A 19,779-nucleotide genomic window follows, 5' to 3' on the forward strand; every position below is an offset into this window, starting at 1 on the left:
AGACGGTCAGCTAAGGGAGAGAAAAAAGGTATACCCCCCTCCCCAGGAAAAGTGAAAGAGGAAAAAGAGAAATCCAAGTCCCCAAACTTTACCATGTTAAATTAATTTAAAGTCATCAGTATCAATATCATCAGGAAAGAAAAAACAATACAAACACATCTATGGTAATAATGACAAGTCAGCAAATCACTCACAAGAGAGCAAATAGATTATCAGAACAAGAAAAGGAACAATTAGAAATATCAATATTTTTAAATAAAGAAGGAAGGGGACAGGGTAAAACTGAAGACTTTAAAACATGTTTGAAAGTCCTTGATAACTCTTTCTATCAATTATAGATAGACTTCACAAAAACAACAAAAATCTCTCTCTCTCTCTGTGTGTGTGTATACATACTCAAAGGTCTATGTGTTTTTTTGTGGGGGGGTATATGTACACACACACACACACACACAACAATACTTCTCAGAAAAAAGGTCCATCTATAAATATAATTTTTATTTACTTAATTCCTTTATTTTAAAATTATCTGTACCCTGTTAGGTATTATTTTTTGAAGGGGGTTAACCTGCTGAAGTTTTGCCAGAATGGTGACTGGCTGCGCTTGGGTTCGGCGAATTCAAAGACCTGTGACTGCATGATGCCATCTGGGACCAGGTACTGGCTTTGGTTTAACGGGTCCTGCGGTGGTGGGTAGGAAGGAGGAACTGAGCGGGCAGAGTTCACACCTATAGAGTAAATTAGAGATCAAAGGAAAAGGGTATAAGTTAGATAGTAAAAGGTTTTTCAAATCACAAAATGATCACTACTCAGGGCAGAATGCAAACTATTTTAGAGAGTGGATTCTCTTCCATAGTAAAGTTTGGAACAGTGTAGCCAATACTGTAGCACTGTAACTTTCTCATCTAGTCAGGTATCACTAAATAGCTTGGAGTAGTGACATCAGTAATTTTACAGGCAAGGATATTAAGGCTTGGAGATAAATGTTTTAATAAAAGTCACATTCTCTGCCTGGCCCAGTCTATAAATCTTTCCAAAAGACTAGTCTAGTCTCTTATATTGGGATTAGTCTTTCTCCAAAACCACCTGGAAGTATCAAAGGATCCTGATTAAGAAATTCTGAATTTGGGGCAGACCCTTAACAGAAAGTGGTTTTCTGAACAAGTTAAAAAGATCAGACAAACAAAACCGCCAACTTATAGCTACTGAATCGAAACCAACTCATAGGTGACTAATGCTGTAAATCACACAAGATAAAATTGTCCATCTTTCTCTTATGAAGCTTTTGGTTGAGTCAAACTGCCAGAGAGGCATGACCTTTGTGATAGCAGCACAACTCCCTATGGACTATACCATTAGAATTCCCTAAACAGATTGAAAAGTTCAAGCTCATTTTCGTCAAGTTAGAACTAATTCATAGCTGACTCACAGTGGATTTTTGGAGGCTATAAATTGTAGAGGAGGAGGTTGTCCATGTTGCTTTAACAGAGCAGTTCGTGGATTTGAACCAACCCCTTTGGGTTGACAGTGCAAATCTTTATCTACTAGGCCACCAGAGCTGAAAAACCAGTTAAAGGAACAAGTAATTCAGGGTTTTCCCCCTAGTTGAAAGAGATAAACCCTACATTTCATAGGGAAACAACATTGGTAGTGAGTAAAGCAAATTCACCACCTGAAGATATGATTCATGGAAAGCAAGGAAGTGATCAATTTAGAATTTTTCAAAAGGATCAGTTTCAGTGATATTGACATTAAAGACCTCAATTTTCATAGATGGGTTTGCAACCATCAGAGTAAAATTAATATTCATATAGGATCCTGGGGAATACGGATCCTAAATAAAAATTTAACCTTGTTCCATATTTCAAATAGATTAAGATGAAGTGTATATCAACTTATTTCAAATATGCTACTACTCCACAGTGTCTGAAAGATCAGCATGATAACTTCTTTGTTTGATTTTGATGACTTAATTCTATAATTGGAAAATTCAAGTTGTTTTTAAGTTCCACGTTTGAAAGTTGGGAAGTGTCAAATATATGAGGACACTAGGTGTCAATAGAAAATAAGGAGATATTGTATTGTTATATGCTGTTGAATTGGAACCAGCTCACAGAGTTGGCCCACCAATGGGTTTCAGAAACTGTAAATCATGGGATAGAAGACTGCTCATCTCTCCCCACAGAGCAGCTGGTGAATTTGAACTGTTTACCTTTGAGTTGACCCACTTGGCCACCAGAGTTCCCTCAAGAAGATATTAAACAACAATAAAAAAATCTAACTTGTTGCTAACATCTAATTAATAAGGAGATATTAGAGCAGGGCTTCATGGAGTATTAAGTTGACTTCTTTAACATATTCTTATTTGAGAAATATAGAATTATATGAAGTTATGAGAGGAAAAAAGATAGATCTTGTGTACTCTTTATTTCATTTCTCCAATGGTCAAATCTTTTTTTTTTTTTGTTAGAGAAAAGTACTGAATATTTCATGGACTATCAAAAGAAGAAACAGATATGTCTTGGAGAAAGTAAAGCCAGAGTGCCTCTTGGAGGCAAAGATGATAAAATTTCATCTCACATACTTTGGTCATGTTGCTAGGAAAGGCTATTCCTTGTAGAGGGACATTAATTCTTGGGAAGATGAATAGATGGCAAAAGAGAGGAAGATCCTCAACCAGGTCAACTACAGAAATGGGCTCAAATGTGTCAGCAATTGTGAGGTTGGCACAGGAGGATCTGACATTCATAGAGTCACTATAATTTGTACTCAACTCAATGGCACCTAACAACAACAATAACAATACACACACATATAGTTGAATTATCTATGACTCATTTCAATCTTATGAACAACAGATCTAAATTTTGCTCTATACTGCACTACCTGAGAATATTCACCATGTTCAAGTTCATGGTTTCTGTCATGGCATCAACCCATCTTATTAAGGATTTCCTCTTTTTCACTGATACTCTTAGAGCTATGCTGCTAACCCAAAGGCATGTTGTTCGAATTCACCAGGTGCTCCACAGGAGAAATTTGGGAGATCTCTTCCCATGCAATTTATGTACTCTGGAAGCACACTGGCATGTAAATAGAGTTGGTGTATAAAAATAATAACTACGTTTACAAATACTAGTGCCTCTTGACAGCACCATTCTTTCCTTTAAGAAGTATACAGGCTGTACTTCCTCCAAGACAAATGTGTTCATTTTTTTGCCAGTCCACACTGTGCAACAACACCCTAAATGAAAGGGTTCTAATTCTTGTTTGGTTTTTCCTAATGAAAAGTGCATGATTTGAGGAAGGTGCACCTTACTCTCAAAGTGAGGTTCCTGATCGATCTTATTTTAAAATGACCTTTGACAGCAGATTTTTCCAGTGTAACATGTCTTTTGATTTCTTAACTGCTGCTCCTATGGATATTGATTGTGGATTCAAGTAAAATGAAATTGTGGCCAGTTTAAATTTCTCCCCTCCATCTATCATGATAGTGCCTGTTTGTCTGGTGGTGAGGAATTTTGTTTTGATGTTGAAATGTAATCCATATTGAAAACACTTTACAGCAATTGCTTCTATTTTTCTCTACTTTCTGCAAGAAAGTTTGTGTCCTCTGCATAACATAAATTGTTGAGTACTTCCTTCAAGCTTGACTCCACACTCTTCTCATATTGTCCAACTTCTGGAATTATTTCCTCAGTATACAGATTGAACAATTTGGGAGAAAAGATACTCTTCTGTCACACACATTTCCTGATTTTAAACCATTCAGTGCCCCTTTGTGTTCTTGTCTGTGTATAGGTTTCACATGAGCACAATTAAGTGAAATTAAGTGAAATATGAATTCTCATATTTCACAATGTTATCAATAATATATTAGGATTCATGCATTAAAATAGCTTTTGGTGGGGATATATGGCCATGATAACATATGGATAATCAGGAAGCTGTGGCCTTGTACCTTTAAATTTCATTAAGTCAGTGCTGTCAATAGAATCAGCTTTCCTACACCCACCTTTCTTTATCATTGAGATTTCAATTGTTGGCAGATTCTGAGGCAGACATCTTATAAAATATTGCTTAATGTTACAGGAAGCTATCCTTACCAACAATTTTTTGCTTATAGACCCATAACTAGAGTTAAATTCTAGTGAGATTCAAAAAATGAAACGTAAATTGTGACCCAGGAGTGTGTACACTCCACTCCAAAAAAAATGATCCTATTTTTCTAATATGCACAAACAGAAACCTAGAGAATACATGTGAGGATGATCATTAAGGGTGTGAGATAATGATATAAGGAACATAAAATTGGATCACTATAAGTTTATAGATTTGTGTCCACCAAGTATTAATTCTTCATTCAACATTTTTACTCTGGAGATTAAGAAATGGTTTATTCATTTAGTTCACTGAAGGGTGGATTGTGTTGTGACCTATAATAAATCAAATCAAAGTACTATACCTTCTTTGGTATACTGTAGAAGAAAGTATCCACAAAGTTAGAGAAATTGTCATGTTTGAGTAAATTTATCAGTTTAGACCCATAAACTCATACATGGAATGCTCAGAGAATATACCTTTTACAAATATAAGGAATAACAACAGAAAGATGTTTACTTGTATTTTCTAAGCTATGCAAAGGCTGAGCGTAACATAATAAATTTTGGATAGCATTGAGAATGTGAATCTCAGAACACTTAATTGTGCTCATGTAAAACTAATATATGGACCAGAAACAGTTGTTTAAAAAACCCAAGGGAGAATAGCATGGTTTAAAGTCAGAAAAGTTGTATATCAGAGTGTGTATTCCTTTCTCCCTGCCTATTCAATCTGTGTGTTAAGCAAATCATTCAAGAAGCTGAACTATAGCTGGAGAATCTGTCATCAGGATTGGAGGAAGACTCATCAGCAACCTGTGTTAGCAGGTGACACAGCCTTTCTTGCATAAAGTGAAGAGGACTTGAAACAATTACTATCTAAAATCTAAGACTTCAGTATGGATTACAGCTCATGATCAAGAAAACAAAATCTTCACCATTATCATGGAAACATCATGATAGATAAAGAAAAGATTGAAGCTGTCAACAATTTCATTATACTTGTATTCACAATCAACACCCATGTACCAGCAGGTAAGAAAACCTGGGAAAACCTGCTGTCAAGGACCTCTCCAAAGTGGTAAAAGGCAAGGATATTATATGAGACAGGGTGATAAGAGGCACTGGTCAACTCTAATTAATTATATAAATCACAATACTTATGAATGAAACACATTGCTTATGAGTGAAAAGCAATGAAACATTTAAAAATTAAAAGTGCATCATATATCTCCTGCTTAAAAGAACCAATCCCAGTAGCTAAAAGATAATGTTCCTTTATTAGATAGCATGCTATTTGACTACATGATAACATCAGGGAATAATTTCAATCTGAGGCCTAAAGAAAATCTCAAGGTAACCATTTCAAATTCTTCATGTATCACTGGGTTCAGAAACTGTGGATTTAAAAAAAAAATGGGGTTGCATTCTATTTGTATTTCTTTCTATCATTGCCCATTAGTGACCAGAAAGTGTCCTTTAAGTATATAGATACAGAGATAGAGATAAGTTTGATCCTGGCCATGGTTTTCACAATTAATTACTATGCATCAGAAAGCTTGACAGTGACTAGGGATGATAGAAGGAGAATTGATGCCTTTGAGCTGTTGTAGTGCTGGAGATGAGTACTGAATATACCATGGACTGCTAGGAGAACAAACAGGTTCATCCTGGAGAGGGTGAAACCAGGGTCCTCCTTGGTGGCAAGGATTTTGAAGTTCCATCTGACATCCTTTGTGCTTGTTGCAAGAAGGGACCAGTCCTTGGAGAGGGACATCATGCATGGGAGGGTGGAGTGACAGCATAAGAGAGGAAGACCCTCAATTAAATGGATTGGCTAAGTGACTGGTAGGTGTGTCAGAGACAATAAGGTTGACTCAGGATAGAGCAGGGTTCAGAGCTCTTGTACATACAGTCACTATAAGCCAAAGGCAACTCAACGGCACATATCAACAACATATCCAAAAGGGTAACAGTGAGCCAGTAAAGGGGTGGAATTTTGAGACTAAGTCAAAAGGAACAAAACAACTGGAACAACAATAATTTAAAAAATATAAATTGAATAGATGTTTCTGAAAAATGTGTGTAGACATTATTAAATGAGAATCTATTTCACTGTGTATACATCTGCAAAAACCACAACGAAATATTCTTTTTAAACAAAACAAAACAAAACAATAAAACAACCCCCCAAAAACAATCTAAGGTGTGCCTGATACAAGCCATGGTAAGTCAGATAATTAATAAATAAGATCAAAGAAGACTTGATGTCTTTTAATTGTGATATTGGCATAGAGTCTTGAATATTTGATGGGCTGCCAAAAGAATAAACAAATCTTTCTTGGAGGAAGTGTAACCAGGATACTCATTAGAAGCAGTGATGGTGAAACTTCATCTCACATATTTTGACATGTTGTCAAGAAGGTTCAGTCCTTGGAAAAAAGACACCATACTGGTAAAGGTACATGGTATAGAAAAAAGAAGAAGACCATCAACAAGATGGAATAACACAATAACTGGAACAATGGATTAGAGTGTGTCAGAGATTGTGAAGATGGAGCAGTGTCTCTATGAGTTGTAGACAACTCAATGGCAAAATACACATACACACACACACACCCCCAATGTATATGAACTTTGTAAGTAAACCAGTATGAAATAAAATATGAAGTCTGCTGTAATTTCCCCATTATGTAAACCAGATTAACCAGTAAGAATGTCTCTTAAAGAATAAAGACATCCAACTACAATGGGCACCTCTTTCCTCCCACAGGTGATAATCACGCCTCTGCCAGCTGATGGGGCTGGGCCCTATAGAGAGATGGGCCCACTTCCCTTGGATGGGAAATACTTAGGCCCCACCTTTAGCCTCCAAAGTGCCATTTTGCCTCTCTGCTTCCACAAATGAGAGTCATGCCCCCACCAGCTGATGAAAACCTGGAGCTGGGCCCTGCAGAAGATAGATGAGCAATTTCCTTCCATGTGATTTATTTCCTCTGAAAACCCACTGGAGGGTTATTTCTAGGTTGGTTCTAACTTGACAGTATATAACACAACAACAACAGCTACAGTGAAGCGAGTTGCACCAAAATGTGGTAGGAGACAAGTGGGTTCCCTTAACAAAGATAAGGTGGACTTCTTTGACAGCAAAGTCAAAGCAATAATCAGAATTACCTGACATGTATGGATTTGTGACTACTTAGTCATGTCCTTGGGAGTGAAATAGATGAGAAATTTACTTATTATTTACTTGATCTGTACAAGTGGAAGAATATTAGGTCAGATCAACAGCAGTTTAACATGAACTGGCAGTATAGAAAGTAAGAAACTCTTAAACAATTTTAAACCCATAACACCTTCTGTGAAGGGGAGGCTGGTAAAATCACGTTGTGCTGAGGAAAATGTATACTTTTCATCTTTCTCACAGAATTCACCAAAGGAATATGTTCACTGGAGAAAATGAAATAGTCATACCTTAAACGATTACTAGACAATGCTAGTGTAGAGTTAAGGGTCATTGGTCCAAAATAGTTTTTCTATCCTTAATTTACTTTGCCATGTTGGTAAGTGGGAACATGTTAGCCTACCCATAAGGGGATTGGCTCGTCTCACTAATCCACAAGGGAATTAACTAGTCTTATCAATACATAAGGCATTTAGCTAGTCTCACCAATCCACAAAGAGATTGGCTAGTCTCACCATTAAATTGAGTAATCCAGCAACAGAGAGATATGTCACCACCAGCAATGGAGGAGCAGGCATGCAGAACATGCACTTCAGAACTGGATATTCTTGAATCAGCTAGACTTACAGCATCAGCAGTAGCCAAAGCAGAAGACCAGAGACCTGACACGAGATAGAATCAACCTTGTAAATGCTACACCCCATGGAACCAGATCTAAGAGTCATTGTCCAAGTTTACTGGAGGACTGGGGAGAGAGGTGTGGAGAACCACAGTTGTTGGCAGGACTGAGAACTTTGTAACAGTGGCATAAAGTCATCAAGCTCAAGGCTGAGGTGCTTGCAAGCACATTTTGGAAGCTATCCTGAGTGACTGCACTCTGCTACTAACTTTCCAATATGGTTCTCTGTGGTATGTGAGCTATCACATTGGATTTTGAACCCTGTAAATCAGCAAGATTGGTGTTAAGATGAGTAGAAAGTGGTATGGGAGCATGGAGACATGTCTAACCTCATGAGAATTGGTTTTGTGTTGCTGACGTTGTTGATGAGAGTTCCCCTTTGTGAAGTTGATAAAGGTCAGATATGGATGGCATCCCTATGTTAACTGCCTCTGAAAACCTGCCGGAGGGTCAGCTATGGGTTGGTTTGGACTTGACAGTATAAAACAACAACACACCTAGCCTTTGCTCTTTTTACAGCTGGGAAAAGCCAAGTGAAAATCATTAGAATCTCTACCTACTCAAAAACTTATTGTCATTGAATTTAAAACAAAGCACAGATGACTCTCCTTTGAGTTTTTGAGATGGCAAATTGTGGAGACACTGGTGGATTCCAACCACCAAAGAGGTGCAACCTTTTGGGTTAGCAGCACATCTCACTCTGTACTAACCTGTCAGAGTCTCCAAACAGTAAATTAAAAGCAATGCATATTCTTGAAAAGAATTGCAGTGATTAGTGCCACTACAAAGGACTTGAAAGATGCATGGTTGGTGATTCCCACCATATCTCAATTTACCTACTTGGCCTATGCAAAAAACTAGATGGATTATGGATAATGCCAGCTGGTTATCATAAACTTAATCAAGTATAATTCCAATTAACACTCCTGTATGTGATTTTACTGCTTGAATAAATGTATCTCTTGATACTCAGTATGCAGCTATTTATCTGCTCAGTGTTTTTCTCTCCATTCTGATTTCAAAGGTTCAACAAAAGCAGCTTATTTTCAGTTGGCTGAGCAAGCAATATACTTCTACCAGTTTACTCCAGAAATGTGTTATAATCTATTTCAAAAAGAACTTAATTTCTTTACCCTTCCATGAGACACCACATTGGTCCATTTAATTGATAATATTATGCTGATTGGAGAAGTGAAGTAGTCTCCCTGATCCTAGACTTGTAAGTGATTTGCACACAGCTGTTGTTAGGTGCTGTTGATGCAATTCCTAGTGACTCTATGAATAGTTAACCTGAACCCTGCCCTATTCTGTGCCTTGCACATCACCTCTGATACACTAGAGCCCATTGTTGTGTAAATCTATGTTGTTGGGGGTCTTCTTCTCCTTCACTGACCTTCCATCTTTCCAAGCATGATGTTCTTCTCCAAGGAATGAAAGATGAAGTTTTGTTATCTTTGCCTCCAAGGAGCACTGTGGCTGCAGTTTCCCCCAACATATCTATTTGTTCTTTTTGAAGTCCATGAGATAGTCAGTACTATTCTCCAATATGATAACTCAAAGACATCAGTTCTTCTGTCATCTTTATTCATTGCCCAGTTCTCTGATGTGTAGCAGGTGATTGAGAAGATGATTATCTGAATCACACAGTCTTCAAACTTATGTCATTGCTCATCAGCATTTTGTGGAGGTCCCTGAGAGTGGACCAGCCCAATACAAGAATTCTGTTTACCTGACTGCTGGTACCAAGGATGTTGATTGTGGATCCAAGAAAGATGAAACCACCACTGGCAGTTCAATCCTCTCTCTCTCTCTCTGTCATCTATCTATCTATCTATCTATCTATCTATCTATCTATCTATCTATCTATCTATCATAATGTTGACTGTTTGCCCTGTAGTGAGGACCTTTGTTTTCTTGACGCAGAGATGTAATCTATATTGAAGATTTCAGCCCTTTATTTTCTGCAGCAAGCATTCCATATCTTCTTCACTTTCGGCAAGCAAACTTGTGTCATATGCATAACATAGATTTTTGAAGAGCCTTCCTCCAATACTAATGCCACATTCTTCTTTACAGAGTCCAGCTTCATGAATTATTTACTCGGCACACAGATTGAATAAGTATGGAGAATTATACAATCCTTACACACACCAGTCCTTATTTTAAACCATGTAGTGTTCCTTTGCTCTGTTCAGAGAATATCTTGGTCTAGATAGAGATTCCCTATGAGCATAATTAAGTGTTCTGAGAATGCCATTCTTCTCAATGTTAGCCATAATTTGCTATGATCCTCACAGTGAAGTGCCTTTGCATAGTCAAGAAAGCACAAATAGACATTCTTCTGACATTCTTTGCTTTAAGCCAGGATCCATCTGACAACAATGCCATCCCTGGTGTGGTGGCTACTTCTAAAACCAGCTTGAACCACTGGCAGTTTTTATCAGTGTTCTGTTCTAGCTGTTTTTGGAGGAGCTTCAACATTTTGCTTGCATGAGATATTAATGATAACCCATTCAAAATCCAGGCACCTTCCACCTCAGATTTCCAGAGGACCAGCACTGTGGGACTGGAAACAATTGATGCAGAAAATCAAACACTGCAGCCTTCAATATGGATTGCATCTCAATATCAAGAGAACTAAAATTCTTACCACTGGGCCAATAGGTGACATCATAATGGAGACAGGATTGAAACTGTCAATGACTTCATCTTACTTGGAACCACAATCAATTACTCTTGGTACCAGCAGTCAGGAAATCAGGGGAAGTATTGCACTAAGTAAGTCTATAATCAGGGATCTCTCCAAATTACTGAGGAACAATGATTTTAGTTTGAGGACTAAGGTGCACCTGATTGAGACCATAGTCATTTCAATCAACTACTATCCATCTGAAAGCTGAGCTGAACAATGAATAAGGATGAAAGGAGATTAATTGATGCCTTTGAATTGTAGTATTGGAGGAAAGTACTAAATATCCCATAGACTTTCAAAAGGACAAACAGCTATCTCTTGGGGAAGGTGGAGTTAGAGTGCTCATTGGAGGTAAGGATGATGAGGCCTTGTCTTGTGTATTTTGGTCATGTTGCTAGGAGAGGCTAATTCTTGGAGAAGAACATGCTTGGGAAGATGAAAAGACAGCAAAGGAGAGGAAGATCCTCAACCAGGTGTATTGACATAATGATTACAGCAATGGGCTTGAGTGTGTCACAAATTTTGAGATTGGCACAGGATAGGGCAGAGCTCAGATCTTTTGTCAGTAAGTTAGTGATGATACTGAATGCAACTCTACCTAACAACAACAGCATCAACAACAGTGCTGTTGGACAGGTCAAGATATTCCATGTAAAGTGAAAGATAAGTTAATGCATTCAGCCTCTTCTACAACTAGCAACACAACAAAACAAGGAGCCATGATGCCTAGTGAGCTTCTTTGGGTTTTGGAGGCAACAAATCTCTCATTTGTGTGTGTAAAAATAGCTATATATCAAATAAATTTAAAAGCAGCTAGTTGTGAGTAGTGTCCAGAACAAGAGATGGCTCTACACCAGGTTTAGGCTGCTGTGTATGCCAATCTAGCACTTGGGCTATATGATTTTACTGATCCAAGGTGTTTCAAATGTCAGTGGCCTGCAGAAATACCATTTGGGGTGTTGGGTAGACCCCTATGGATGACTCTATCATAGTGTAGACCTTTGAGATTTTAGAGCCAAGTCAAGCCATCTTCTACATATAACTACTCTCCTTTTGATAAACAACTTTTGGGTTCCTACTGGACCTTAATAGTAATTAGATCTAACCAAGAACCCCCAAGTCACTATATTGCCTGAGCTGGCAATCATGAACTGGGTATTGTCTGATCCAAAACCATAAAGTTGTACATGCACAGCATTACTTCACTCTTAGATAGAAGTGGTATATATGATATTGGCTTGAGCAAGATGTGAAGGCACTAGTAAGTAACATGAGGAAATACTACACATGCCCATGGCATGTACTCCTGTAACATTATCTTCTATTTCTCATTTGTCACCTACGTACTTATGGGGAGTTCCTGATGACTGAGGAAGAGAAAAGTTGTGTTTTTTAAAAAGATGGCTATACATGATATGCTGGCACCACTTGAAAGTGGAGAGTGACATCCCTTCAGCCTTTTCTAGGTACTCCTTGAAGTCAATGGGAAAGAGGTGTCCTCCCAATTAGCAGACCTTCAGGTAATGCAACTGGTTGTACATTTTCCTTGTAAAGTGAAAAGGCTAGCTGTAATATTATAAATAGATTAATGGGTTTGGCCAGAGATTTGGCTGAATGGTCAGAGACTCAGAGCGAACATGGTTGAAAAATTTATGACAAGGATATGTGGAGTAAGGGAAGAGGTATGTGGATAGACTTCTCTGAATGGACCGAAGAAGTTAAGATAATTTTATCTCACATAAATTTTCACCAAGGGTAGACTTAGCAAAGGATGCTTTTAACAATAAAATATAAAAAATAACATGTTCTGTGGAAACAAATGTGAAAGATGACATATTCTATGGAAATTAAGTTTGCCTATTTGTCAGACACTTCTGTCATTGCCTAATGGAAACTCAAACTCATTGCCATTGATCAAATAATAGCTGACCCTCCAGAGACTTTTCAGAGGCCATAAATCTCAGAAGAGGAGATTTCCCATCTTTCTCCTGAGGAGCAAATGGTGGATTCAAACTGTTTGCCTTTGGATTAGCAGCACAGTTCTTTTCCCACTAGGCCACTAGAGCTCTAAATGAGTTCATGAACAAAATGGCCGTGGTGACAGTGTTGGAGGTTATGCATGGGCTCAACAACATGGACTTCTACTCATCAATGCCGATTTGGCTGTGAGTCCTAGATACAGGACCAATTGAATAAGCAACCTGGTGGTAGGTTAATTACACTGGACTGCTTCCAATAACAAAAAGGCAGTGTTTTGTTCTTACTAGAACAGACATTGATTCTGTATATGGATTTTCCTCTCTACATACAATATTTATCCCAAGACTACCATCCACATAATTACAGAATATCTTCTCCATTGTCTTGGCATCCCACACAGCATCACCTCAGATCAAGAGGCTCATTTCACAGTAAATCAAGTGTGGCAGTAGGCCCATGCTCATGGAATTATTTGGTCATACCATGTTCCCCATCATCAGGAAGTACATAGTCCTACAGAATGATGGTGCCAGTTAGGTGGCAATACTTTACACAGCCGAGGCAATGTTCTCTCCCTTTGGCTGTGCATGCTTTAAACCAGCATCTACTAAATTAAGCTTTTTATCCAACAGCTAGGATTAATGGGTTCAGGAGTCAAGGGATAAAAATGGGAGATATACTACTCACTAATTCCTCTGGTGACTCACTTGTAAAATTTTTGCTTCCTAACTCTATGCCTTTAATCTCTCTGGGTTTGAAAGTCTTAGTTCCAAAGGGAAGAATATTCCCTTCTGGAGATACAAGATTGATTTTACTGAACTAGAAGTTAAGAATATTAAGAATGCCATCTATCCACTTTGGACTGCTTATACCTCCGGATTAGCAGGCAAAGAAAGGAGTTACTATATTTGCTTGTGTGAATGATGCTGATTATAAAGAGTAAATTTGAATTATATGGTTGATGGAGCATTGGCTGAGGTAAAGAGATAGCCTAGAGGTCAGGATGGTGGAAGCAGTGGAAAAATTGGAGTGAGAGAAGCACATGAGATGAAAAGAGTGTGCTCCTGAGAGAACAAGTTCTTCACAGTCTGAAAATTCACAAGCGGTTGGAACTCATATTTACTGAGATCTCTTAGGAAGATCAAAACCTCTCAGGTTTCTCAGGATAGAGCAGATCATACCATCATTGACATTGACTCAAGATTGTCTTCTAACAGCCTTTTATGTTTTCATCATCAAAGGTTATGGTGATGGTGGATGCAAGGAGAATCACATTTCGATGGTGAAGGGAAGAGCCAAGAAGCAATTACTGAAAGAAAGGCCATGTTGAGCAAAAGAGTCCGGTTAGGTAGAGAGATTAACCGTAAATATTCACAGGTACTCAGTGTCCTCAAGCAACATTAATTTTATTAGGCATAAATAAGTTGATTTGTAAAGTTGATGGAATTTCAGGCACTTCTAACTCAATCACATGGTGACTCATTCTGAATCAAAGTCAACTGATAAAAGCGAAAGAAGGATCTGGAAAAAGACCTATCTTATTAAGAATGCCAAACCTTAGAGACAGGGAGAGTGACTATCAGAAATAAGCTACTTCAGCAGTCTAATAGTCACAAAACAAACGAACTGCCATCAAGTAAATTTCAACTCACAATACCCTGTAGAAGATTAGAACTGTCCATAGAGTTTCCAAAACTGTTAATCTTTAAGAATTAGACTGTCCACATCTTCTTGCTGAGTGGCTTGTGGGTTCAAACAGTTGACCTTTAGTTTAGCAGCCAAATTCTTTAACCACTGTCCCACTAGATCTCCTTTTGATAAGTCCAGTTATGGATTATTGTTCTGTAGAGAGACTTGTAGAAAAAGCTGGATGAAACTGGGGTGTGTGATTGGAGAGTCCATGGCTTAACTACTTCAACCTCCTTCTACACTGGGACAGAGCTTCCCCTGTCAGAATTCCTGCCAGAGCTCTACTTCCATCCTTGCAAGCCATGCATTCATGAGACTGTTCTGCCCTTTGGGTCTAAACAGTCAGAGAGGTTCAAGGCTCAGGACTTCCTTTAAGATCTGGTAGTCTCTTGGCCCCACTGAGGCAGAAACTTCAGGCCCAGTTTGGGCTCACTTCAGGATGTCATGAAACATGTACAGATTCTTCCAAACAGCCTCTCTGACATTTCTTTCTCTTCTCCATTTTCAGTCTATAGAAACTTTGAGTTGAAAAGTCTCAGATCACATAATAAGTGGGGACCCAGAAAAGGAACCTGGTGGCTTAAAGCAGCCTACTCATCTACCTGGAGGACAATTCTTCAAAACAGCTAGACTTCCATCAAGAGGAATGAGTGGAGGATGTGGGGCATTGTGTCTCAACTTTAGAGGTCACCCAAATACCCACTTAGAGGGAGGAAATGCTCTACAACCATTGTTGCCATGATCATTACACTATTGATATATAAAATAGTTGGGTAATAGATTTCTTAGTATTGTCATAAATGCAAAGTCTCAGATAGTCAACAAGTGAAGGGTAGGCGCACTTTAGTTTGAGTTTCAGAGAAAATTAATATGTTTTCTCTCTTGATTCAGTTTGATGTTGTCCATTGTCCATTCTAACTTTAGCATGTTATTGTTGTGTACTGTTGAGTCAGAACCAACCCATCCCTGATTCTCCAGTGGGTTGTTAGAGGCAATTTAATGGTACAGGAGGAGATTGCCCATCTTTCTCCTGTGGAGCAGCTGGTGGATTTGAACCACATGCCTTTGAGATAGCACAGCAGCTTCTTACCATTAGGCCACCAAAGCTCCATTTTAGATAAACTGTTGTTGTTGTGTACTACAGAGTTGGAACTGACCCAAGCTGGTTGATTTTCAGAGGCAGTTAATTACACAGGAAAAAATTGCCCAACCTTCTCCCACAGAGCAGTTGGTGTCCTTGAACCTCATGTTTTTGGGATTGCAGCACAACTAGGCCAAAGCTACTTATAGTTTTAAATAAATTATACACATACACCTAGTGCTATAGGTACACATCCACATACACTAATCTCTAAATAAGTGGTAAATCTTAGTTTCTTTCTTGTTTCTAGTAATGATAAGGATAAAGATAGACTATATTTTTCTTTGTATTCAGTGGGTTATGTCTGGGCACCATATCACTACACTATTAATTCCCAAACCCTAAATATTTAAGACCATTTGCCATATGTTGTCCAGAATACTTGGGGATGTACATGTTCCTCTACCAACCCAGTGAATCACTGCACAGAAACAAGCCCAAGAATATGTAAACACATATATCAAGGCTTTGGCTTCCCAGTCTAACAGAGAAAGTGAGTGGAGTTGGAAGGTGAAGGCAGATTTACCTTTTTGTTTAGGTAATTTTCTTACAGTCATTGCAGCCTGCTTCTTCTGATTTTCAGAAATTTCAAAACCTGTGAGACAGAAATACATGATTCTTTGATGAGAAGCATATATCCGTCTTTGGGCACAATTTTTATTGGCAAATGTTTTCTCAAACTGTGTCAAAGGCTAGGAAAAAGAATAAAAATACAATTATTTTGGAGCTGGTAACTTTCTTTCTTGAAACTTTAGTAAGAAACACAGAAAATGGAAAATTACGTAGCTATTAAGATATATATCATAGAAAAAATGAGAATGAGTTTAGTCTGTTGTTAATTGGGAAAAGGTTAAAGAAAGTATAGTGCAACATGAAAGAACAATTTCACAAAGTAAAAAAAGAAAGAAAGGGGAAGAATGACTTAGAAGAACACAGATTCCCCCCCCCCCATCCCTCCCTGACCCAGCAGCCTGCAAGGTGCAGTTATAGCCATTCTCTTGAATTTCAGGAGAGAAAGTTATGCACCACAACTCAGGGAGGAAAGCACCAGAGTCCTACTTCCAAAGACCTTTTTATCCAGCTTACAGCCTACAGGGAGCAGCTGCTGCCATCCTTTTGGCCTTCATGATAGGAAGGTGAACACTGTTATTCAGAAAGAAGAGCAAGTACTGTGACCCCACATCCAATGACTGCTTCTCTTGGTCTGGATCCCAAGGTTCTCACCCCAAACCAGTGGCCTGTAGGTTGCAGCTGTCTCTTTTCCTTCAGGACACATATGCACACACTGTAACTCAAGGAAGAGAGTGCTAGGAGCCCGAGTCCAAAGACTTCTTCTGTCAGTCTTGGCCTCAAACTCCTTGCTTCCAACTCCCCAGCCTAAATTAGCACATGCTTCCACTGAGACCTTGAACTATAGCTTCATTTGACCCATAGAGGAGCTGCCTAACACACCTTGGCAAAAGGAGAGATTGATTCTTCCCTCTTCCAAGTACAACCAACCCAGAAGCTTGCCACCTGAATAAGGAACAGAGTTGCACACAATTTGTGTGCTGATTGCTGTTGGGAAACAGAATTGGGTGAAATACTTAAAATATACAACTCTATGAACAGTATCATAAAGACAAAAACCGGAAAGCTTCCTACATAGGCATAATTAGAAGCTGCTTCACACATAGCAAGAAGAACCTCACATGATATCAAGGAAGCATTAGCCAGGCTCAAACATTATGAAAAAACAAAACAAGTTTTCTCTTCAAAAAGCAGACCAGTGAATACTCTAGAGATGGGAAGTCAGAACAAATATACTGAAGTGGTACTGAAAAGGTTACAAATCATAGAAGAAAGATATGACACCATAAGTAAAGAGGTACAAGGTTTAAAAAAATCAAAAGACAGAGTACAAACGACACAGTACTACAAAGAATAGAAAGTATGAAAATATAAACGATAATAAGAAGACAAATACTGCAGAAATTTTCAGCATACTGAAGGCACAAAAAAGCAGGGTAAAAGAGATGAAATCTCACACTCAGGAAAGCAAACAAACAAAAAATGCCACCACACCTCCATGAGAAATTACTAGAAGAAAACCAGGTTGAAGACAGAAGAAAAATGAAGATAAAAAGAACATCATTCTCAATGGAGAAAGACAAAAAGCATTTTTTTTCATTACTAATAGGAACCAAGCAAGGATGCCCACCATCACCACTTCTATTCAATACTGAATACTTGCTGGGGCAATACAACAAGAGAAAGAATTACTACCTAACTTGGGATGGACTGAAGAGCACTCTACTAAGTAAACTAACTCATTCCCAAAAGGACAAATACTGTATAAGACCATTATTGTAGAAATAGATAACTAGTAAAATGTGTATGAGGAACAAAGCAGGTGGAGGGGGGAGCAAAGGGATGGGGATGGGCTGGAGGTAATCAGAGAGTTGCACCATTTGATAGGTGGAGGAAAGAATAGGTAAAGGAAATGGGAAAGATTAGGTGTGAAAAACAATATATATGAACATTGTAACTAAACCAGGATAAAATTAAAAATGTACAACATGCCTCCGGAAACTCTATGAACTTTGATAAGTGTTGACAGTTATAGAAAGGGTTCAGGCCTTTTGTTCATATGGTTGCTATGAGCCATGCTCAACTCAAAGGCAATCAACAACAACAATATAAAGTGTAGCTATATGCAGATAATAGTGCTCACAGAAAACTCCACAGACTCAACAACAACAACAACAACAACAAAACCCTATTAGAGCTAGTAGAACAATGTATTAGAGTGGCAGGATATAAAAGGTGCTTGAACTGGTGGCCTTGATCTCTAATCTCATGCCACTCCAGAGCAAAGGAAGACATTAGGCTACAGAAGGAAAGGTGGATGAGAAACTGCTTGAGTAGTTTGAGTGGTCTCACACCATTCAGCCATTCTTACATGAAGGAGGCATATAGAGTTGATGTCAGAGGACTACATAAAGACCATATTGCTACAGGGCTGCAGTACAGAACAGAGAACCTCAGGAACTTTAGGAAAGCCAAATTTTTCCAGAAAGGACTTATAGTAGAGTGAATAGCTCACCTCGTAGACTGAACATTTTAACTTGGCAACTAATTAGTAACAATATAAAGCCAAGAACCGCCACCAACTTTTCCAGACACAATAGAAACAACCCAATGCTTATCAAGAACCACATCATATATTGTCAAGAAAGCAACAGGCAGCTTCAAACACTGTGAAAAAATCAAATTAAGCCTTCTCCAAAATAAAACAGAGACTATTAGAGACCTCATGAATACACCAGAGTCAAGAAGACAGATGATATATGTTGATATGGAGGTATTCGAACAGCTATGAATGAAAGTGCAAATGATGGAAGAAAAAATGGAAGCCACAAAGAAAGGGACTAACCAAGAGATTGTTGTTGTTGTTGTACTATAGCATCAGAACTAACCCACAGCTGACCCTCCAGGGTGTTTTCAAAGGCAGTTAATTGCATGAGAGGAGATTGCCCATTCTTCTCCAACAGAGCACCTGGTAGCCTCAAATCAATCACGTGCCTCAGTGCAGCTTCTTGCCACTAGGCCACCAGAGCACTAACAGGTTGTTGTTGTGTATCATAAAGTCTGAAGTGACAGTCTCTGGCAGGTTTTCAGAGGTAGTTAATCACACGGGGGGTGATTGCCCATCCTTCTCCTGCAGAATGGCTGGTGGCCTCAACCCGTGTGCCTTTAGGATTTCAGCACAGGTTCTTGCCACTAGTCCACCAGAGAATTTCAGAAAGGCATCAAAATGCAATCCAGGATATTAAGACTGAAATGGCAGAAGTGCTAGCATGCTTGAAGGACAAAAAAGTAGAACAGAAGACATGGAGCACAGAGTCAGTGAGCTGAAAGACAAAAACTCTATGGAAACATACTACAAGAAAAATTAGTGATGGGATGTGAAGAAAATATTAGAATGCATGTATGACATCAAAAGGAATAACATGTATGACCGGAATTCCAGAATATGAGGGGGATAAGAAAATCTCTCAGAAAATTGTGAAAGAGGTACTAGAAGAAAACTTCCCAAGTATTATGAAGAATGAGGAAATCCACATTCAGGAGGCTTAGTGAACACCAAACAGACTGTTGTTGTTGTTGTTGTTGTTATGTGCCGTCGAGTCGTTTCCGACTCATAGCGACCCTATGCACAACAGCCCTAAACCCTGCTCTATCCTGCGCCAACCGCACCGCCTCTGATACACCCATACCGATTACCCCAGTCACCGAATCAATCCATCTCATAGAGGGTCTTCCCCTCCTGCG

General features: G+C 38.7%; 1 protein-coding gene across 1 annotated transcript in view; it reads right to left on the minus strand.

The window, feature by feature from the left end:
• Nucleotides 1-369: 369 nt before the first annotated feature.
• ARHGEF9 (Cdc42 guanine nucleotide exchange factor (GEF) 9) overlaps nucleotides 370-19,779 on the minus strand; it is a 693,374-nt gene continuing 673,964 nt past the window's right edge. Inside the window, exons 9-10 of the mRNA XM_006901889.1 lie at nucleotides 15,992-16,060; nucleotides 370-728 (exon numbers count right to left, since the gene is read on the minus strand). Of these exons, the coding sequence (XP_006901951.1) occupies nucleotides 547-728; nucleotides 15,992-16,060 (251 nt within the window). The 3' untranslated portion in view covers nucleotides 370-546. The remainder of the gene's footprint in view (nucleotides 729-15,991; nucleotides 16,061-19,779) is intronic.

The sequence above is a fragment of the Elephantulus edwardii genome, unplaced genomic scaffold, assembly GCF_000299155.1.
Source record: "Elephantulus edwardii isolate Elephantulus edwardi_28Jun2011 unplaced genomic scaffold, EleEdw1.0 scaffold00349, whole genome shotgun sequence".
In the NCBI taxonomy this organism is placed as follows: Eukaryota; Metazoa; Chordata; class Mammalia; order Macroscelidea; family Macroscelididae; genus Elephantulus; species Elephantulus edwardii.